Source organism: Chaetodon auriga, chromosome 4, assembly GCF_051107435.1.
Source record: "Chaetodon auriga isolate fChaAug3 chromosome 4, fChaAug3.hap1, whole genome shotgun sequence".
Taxonomy (NCBI): Eukaryota; Metazoa; Chordata; class Actinopteri; order Chaetodontiformes; family Chaetodontidae; genus Chaetodon; species Chaetodon auriga.
In genome coordinates this window covers 18,887,040-18,893,323 of record NC_135077.1, presented here as the reverse complement: position 1 = coordinate 18,893,323, position 6,284 = coordinate 18,887,040, and the positions used below count along the sequence as shown (strand labels likewise).

The following is a 6,284-nucleotide window of genomic DNA, read 5'->3' as shown; positions in this document are numbered from 1 at the left end:
ACACTAGATTGTAGAGCTGCAATGATGCGTCCGTTAGTCAATCAACAGAAAAGTCATTTATTAAACCTTTGATCTACGTAATTTTTTAAGTTTTTGCAAAAATGACACAATTTGAATATTTGATGTTAAATCTGAGGACTTGCTTTTTTTCTCTCTCTTAATACCCCAAATGTTGAGAATATCAAAATGCAGGCATGCCTGTATACCAGGAGCCTCAGGTGAGAAGATTCAGATTCAGATTCATTTAGAGGTGTGCATCGTCGGTGCACGTAGGTGTGTTACAGGTGTCAGCTGTGAGCCTTGTACAGCCAACAGGTTGTTGAGTAGCTTGTTGTTTGTGAAAGCTAGTTTAGTTAAAGTGCGTCCGTGCTGGCAGAATCTGAGGCCGAGTGTTAGTTGGCAAGGCTCGTCAGGATCTGGTGGCCCAGTTCTTCTCACCTCCCCACATGCCAAATCTGAGTAATCCTGCCCTTTCACACTCGTGCGCAAGTTGGCTCTTTATGATGCTTGTGGAGGTGAACTCTTGCGTAAGACACAAACAAAAATTAGCAAGACTTTAGGAAAACATCTGTGGATGTTCATGATCTTCACGACTGTTAGAAGAATCAGCAAGACTGTTTACAAGACAGGACAATGAAAAGTGGCCTTTATTCAACACCAACCTCACAGTACAGCTGCTTACAAAACAGTGATAAACAAAAAAACCCACAAGTGACATTCATAGCCAAACGGCCCATAATTCTACGACTTAAAAACTGGATTGTCAAACATCAGTGTGATATTTTAACAGCAAGTCATTTCAGCCTTTATGCTGTAAATCTTGCTGGCAGATGACCAGGGCCTGGATCACTACACGATCCACCTGAGCTTTAAAAGCCATAATTCACTCAATGCTGATGGTTACATAGAAAAGTTTGACTCAGTTACACAACAGTTTTAAGGGATGCTAATGATTGAGCCTGTGACACTGAAGTGAAAAGGCATCTAATCCACCATTTTAGTTTTAAAAACCACAGCAAAAAATGAAATGTAAAGCGGTGCCTCGTCAAAACGTGCCTCTAATAAGAGCATCGTGCAGGTGGGCTTTCTTTACTCATGCATGCTATGAAGTCTGAACCCCCACTAACTGAAAGGCAACAGTTCATTCAAAGAAAGAAACATATGAAAGACATAAAAAATGAGTTCTGAGCTTGAAAACCAACAAAAAAACACAACAGCTTAATGGATACTCCTGAATCTGCTCCACGTTATCCTTTAATGTACCGGCGGAGTGAAAGCCTTGCACACATGTAGGCTTCACACAACTCATCAGGACTGACCTGGTGATTATTTTAGTTGTGCAAACGTCGTGTCACTGGCTCAAAAAGACGACAATGATGTAAAAAAAGAAGAAATAAACATGCACAGAAATTACACACATGATCCCATTGAGTTAAAATAAACAGCGGACTCCTAAAAACGCTGATGCTGGAGTGCAGGAGGCCCATCTACCGTTTCATGATTAAACACATGAAGAAGAACACTCTTCTCCTAAAACTGGCTCCCCATAGTTTTCCCTGAAATGTACAAAGTGTAAACGGCAAAGAGGCATCTACTGGTAGCAAACTGTCATAATGGAGTTTCAGGGTCAATTACATTTAATCTTTCAAGTCATATTTTTTTTTTTTTTAAGAGAACAACATAGTTTTCCTTTTAATGCATTATTCTTCTGAACCTTACTCCACGCAAAAAGAACCTTAAATTACTTTAGCATCACCCCTACCCTCCCAGAAACATGTAAGGTGAGGTTTCAAGACATGTTCAGTCACAAAGTGTAAACTCCACCTGACACACATCCTCACGCCTCTGTGCTGCAGATGAAGGCTGGCGAGGCCGAAGTCTTCCGCAGAGACGACATCAAGGGGAGAAATACATCTCTTTGGTCAGCATTGACACAACGCACGGGATTTGTTTCTTTGCATTAAAGCCTGGTGCGTTGGAGATGGACTCATACTCTACTGCCACCTTGTGGTTCACTCGTGTCATGATGTGAAGGAGCTCCAATTCTTTGCCATATTTGCCGAGGAGCTCGCACAGAGACTGCATGAACCAGGACCCGGTCATAGTATTCCTCCATGAGTAGTAGCCTGTGGACAGATACGATAAAGGTTGTATCAGTGAATAAAAAGGGAACAAGAAGTGTAGAAAAGAACCCGTGTTTGTGTATCAACCTGGAGCTGTGGAGAAAGCATAGAGGAAGTCAGCTTCCACAGGGATCTTGGTAGTGCCATCGTCTGGGCTGTCGGCTTCAATGCCCGGATCCAGATCAGTGCCTCTGCAAGCCTACTCGACATGAGCACAAAACAGGACCTGGTGTCAGGTCAGACACTTACGCAAACAGGATGTCCAGGATGGGGAAAAGGGACTGTTACGATACCTGGATGAAGAAGAGTTTGGGCTTTCCCACCAGCGATTTGCAGCGATCGCCTCGAAAAAGTGACGTTAGGTACCGAAGTTCTATCGAGCCATCCGTACCAAAGAACACACCCTCGTCTCCATGACTCAGCAGAACGCAGACGAACGAGGCGTAGCAGCTGTGATCTTCTTTTGACACTGGAAAAAAACAACAGGATATCAAAGACAGCAGGAGGACGGAGGCGATGCGGGGTCATTCTGTTTGGATTCGGCATCAAACTTACCAGAAGTCAAAACCTGCTTCAGCTGCTCGACTGTCTGGTCGTTGTAAATCTTCACTTTATAGCCCAGCTTGATGAAGACTTTCATCGCGTTGGCTGCATCGACGTCTGTCCCATTTCGTTGATTCATGCCTTTAAAGACAAAGCAAAAAAAATGTGGCCTGATAACTGGAAGGTCACAACGACCACACAACTTTTCGTGGAACCAACTTTTAAGGAACCCACAACTGTTGCTTCCTCATAAGTAAATTTAGCCTTTAACACCTACTGAAGATGCATTTTGATATCTTTTCCAGTAATCCTAAAGGCCAAAGGAACCTGGTGAAATGGAGTGCAGGCGGCGCGTGATGCAGCAGCTATGACGCTGAATCTCTGTCAACATTAAGTGTTGAAATGCTGTGATAAACTTTCATTTTATCGCTTTACAGCTTGTAAAAGAAGGAGAGTACAAAACGTTTCCCTTTGCGTTCAGCCATGAAAAGCCACGTGAAAAACGTTATTACATTAGTCTCTTCAGGCTGGCATGGAGCCGCATCTGATGCTTTGTTTGTTCAGCTGAATTAGAGTGAAAGCCTCCCCCGTTCTGCACAAACTGCCTCTGTGATGGTGGAGTTTTGGAGCGCACCCATTCTTTTTAGAACATGATGCCTGGTTACATCACATAAGCTCCACATGTCTTCACCCTAATGAGGCAGAAACAGTGAAACAGTCTACACAGGTGTAATTAATGAAATGATTGATGGCTGAATTCCATTTGCTGGTAAGTTCGCTCTTTCCCAGGTTGTTCAAAGTGCATCTTGCTTGACTGGAGTCTTGCTCTGACTTCTACCTACAGCCTAACATTACTACATTTTAAACACAGTTGATTGGGCACAACTACAGTTTGCTGTGTTCTGTCAGACGACACCATCTAGGAGGTTGGTTGTCACCTGCTATGTTTGTAAAAGTACGGCTGTAGGCCACAACTTGCCTGCTAACCTTTACATACAGTCTAAAATACTGCAGCTCTTTCAGGAAACAAGCATGGTGGATTGCCAAGTTACATTTAAATGTGCATTCATCTTCCATAACAGACATCTCTTTGTGGTTGAACAGCTGGAAACAATCAAATGAACTTGTAAATACAGGCTTAACCACATATGATGTATGGCTCATAGAACATTATACTGTTTGCAGACCCAGCAGTGCGTATTCAGTTAGTCCTGCTAGACGGGTTCAGCAACATAAGTCATCACACAGTAGCTCTGATGCTCTATAAGAGCAGAGTGAAGCTGTATATACTTGCATTGATATCCAAGGTCTTCTCAGCAAGATAAGAAAGGCTCTTTCAATAATAGCAGATGCTGCTCTTCAGCTTTTCAAGCTCATATTGCACAAACTCCCCAAAGGGTAGGCAAGGACGGAGGTCAGCTCAAGGTTTCAAACATCTGTTGTAGACATCCGGCCTTTATGTCCTCAGAGAAGGAAGTGCTGGATAAACATTCCCCTACAGATGCTTAACGGGCAGACATGGTCACGCTTCACAAAAAGATTATGAACATCCAAAGGACGAATGTGACAAAAGCTGTACTGGCTGTCTCTCTGTAGCCACCTTGGCCATTAAATGAATGTACAGAGCGAGCAGTCTGAATGCACAGAGTTCTGCACAGTCCACATCAAACCTGGAAGAGGAACGAATCAGACCACGTGATGCATGTCAAATCAGAAAACAGAAACCATGCGAGCACCTGAACATCCTGAAGAGCAACTAACAGTTTTCTGCCCTGAGAGTTACTGAATCATCTGATGTTAACCATTGCAATGATGCATGCTGAGGGATTACTAATCTGCTCCGTCTCATTCTCCATAAAGCCAACACAGAGCTAACATGAACATCTAATTAACCGCCACGGGATGCCGCTAAGTGGCATCCACAGCAACAAGTATGAACTGGGTCCCATAGCACACTTATCAGCTCATGAAGGTGTGGATGGTTGAACTTTGTTGTACGGTGAGAAGAACAGGCCATATATCATTAGTCCTGTGGTATGCAACGTGTTGGAGCCCACCCCAAACCCTGCACAGAAGTGGTATCAACCCACAATTACACGCAGTTTTACAGGAAGGGCTCGTCTCCTCAAGCGGTCTGACAGAAATGCCTCACGCTGAGTTGATTTACCACAACTGAGGGAGAAAGCTTAAACCAGCTGGACCTAGTTAAAGTTTTATCAGCCAACATTTGAGCCACCTGGCCTCTTAACCCTGGACTATCTTGTTGGTTTAGTCTAGATTAACTACACAATTCAAAATACAACATTTTCAAACCCCAGTGGGCCTTTTTCCGGATTGACCCTGAACTCCACATAAAGAGAAAAAACCTATCAAATGGACTACATGTACATGACCTCATTACCTTGTATTTTTTTCTTGACATTATTAACCAACAACTGTTCTACGGTTTAATTTTGGGTGTTTTCTTCTCGAAATAAGCCGACCCAGGCCTGAGCAGAAAGCCCCAGATACACACCCGTCCGCCTGTCAAAGTTCTTGTTGTTGATGATGACACACTGGCCGATGCTCGGGAAATCCAGACTGTATCTGAAGCTGTGGGAGCTGGCCTTGGCATCCACGTCCATAGGGGCGGAAGCGGACAAAGAAATCTCCGATCTGAGGGTAAAAAAAACAAAAACAAAAAAAAAAACAAAACCACAACACGGTCTTTAAATCAAATTTCAGATAACGAAACCAAGTAATGTTAGCGCGCGATGAAGACAGAGGAAGGGGCATTTAAAGTGTCACTTACGGGCCTGCATGAGTGCTGAATATTTAACATAAATCACTCTTAAATAGCTTACAGGACTGCACGCAACAGCTAATAAGTAATAGGTAGCAGGTCAAATGATATGCTAGTAACAGGGTAGACAGCGGTTTGGGAAATCAACGAAGACAAGCCGCTTCCTCATCACTGTCTGTACAACAATGAGCTTCTGGAGATAAAGGTCGCTATCTAGCTAAATTAACCGTGACTCACTCTTGTCCATCGCCTCTCCTTGCGTCCGTGGAGTCCTCCCCGGGTCCGTTTGCCGACATATTAGTTGACTGCGCGAATTAACTGCTAAGCACGCTGAAATTACACACCCTGTGCGATAAACAGCTGGCAGCTAAAGCTAATGCTAACGTACAGAGACGAGCTCGGACAGAGGATGTGTGTTAGCTAGCTGCGCCAGGCTAGTAAACAAAGATGCTGATGTCATGGGGAGATGTGCTCGTTTTATTCTCCCGCGCCTGCCGTGTGAAGGGCGCGTCACACCACAACCTCTAGTGATGAGGGCAGTTGTAGGCTATTGGACATAATGACCAGAAACAAACAAGGTAATTAAGAGGATCTTTATATTGTATTTATTCAGTTTAACTAAACTAACTACAAATTGCTCTAATCACTCCTCCCCGCCCCCCACATTAATGTCCACATCCTGTTTGAAAGCTGTTTATCCTTCATACTGCGACAGCTCCTGAAATCTAAACTTCTATTTGAATATAGTAAATCTCAAAATACTATGAAATTACCCTGTAAAATACTGTTAAACTGTCAGTTTCAGATGGTGACTAATTCCCACCCAAGTTAAAACC

At 43.5% G+C, this 6,284-nt stretch overlaps 1 protein-coding gene across 1 annotated transcript; it reads right to left on the bottom strand.

Moving 5' to 3' along the window:
- Nucleotides 1-617: 617 nt before the first annotated feature.
- casp3a (caspase 3, apoptosis-related cysteine peptidase a) lies at nt 618-5,888 on the bottom strand. Its single transcript, XM_076728513.1, has 6 exons — nt 5,686-5,888; nt 5,182-5,321; nt 2,679-2,807; nt 2,417-2,592; nt 2,211-2,322; nt 618-2,126 (listed from the first exon to the last, which is right to left on the bottom strand). The coding sequence occupies exons 1-6, from the start codon at nt 5,742-5,744 to the stop codon at nt 1,897-1,899; spliced, it is 846 nt and encodes a 281-aa protein (XP_076584628.1). The 5' UTR covers nt 5,745-5,888; the 3' UTR covers nt 618-1,896.
- Nucleotides 5,889-6,284: the final 396 nt, after the last annotated feature.

Excerpts from the sequence above, each read along its gene's own strand:
- casp3a (XM_076728513.1), bottom strand. The coding sequence starts at position 5,744 with ATGTCGGCAAACGGACCCGGGGAGGACTCCACGGACGCAAGGAGAGGC. Across the intron at positions 5,322-5,685 it reads AGGAGAGGCGATGGACAAGA|ATCGGAGATTTCTTTGTCCG; the intron begins GTGAGTCACGGT and ends TTTTACCCTCAG. Across the intron at positions 2,323-2,416 it reads CCAAACTCTTCTTCATCCAG|GCTTGCAGAGGCACTGATCT; the intron begins GTATCGTAACAG and ends CATGTCGAGTAG.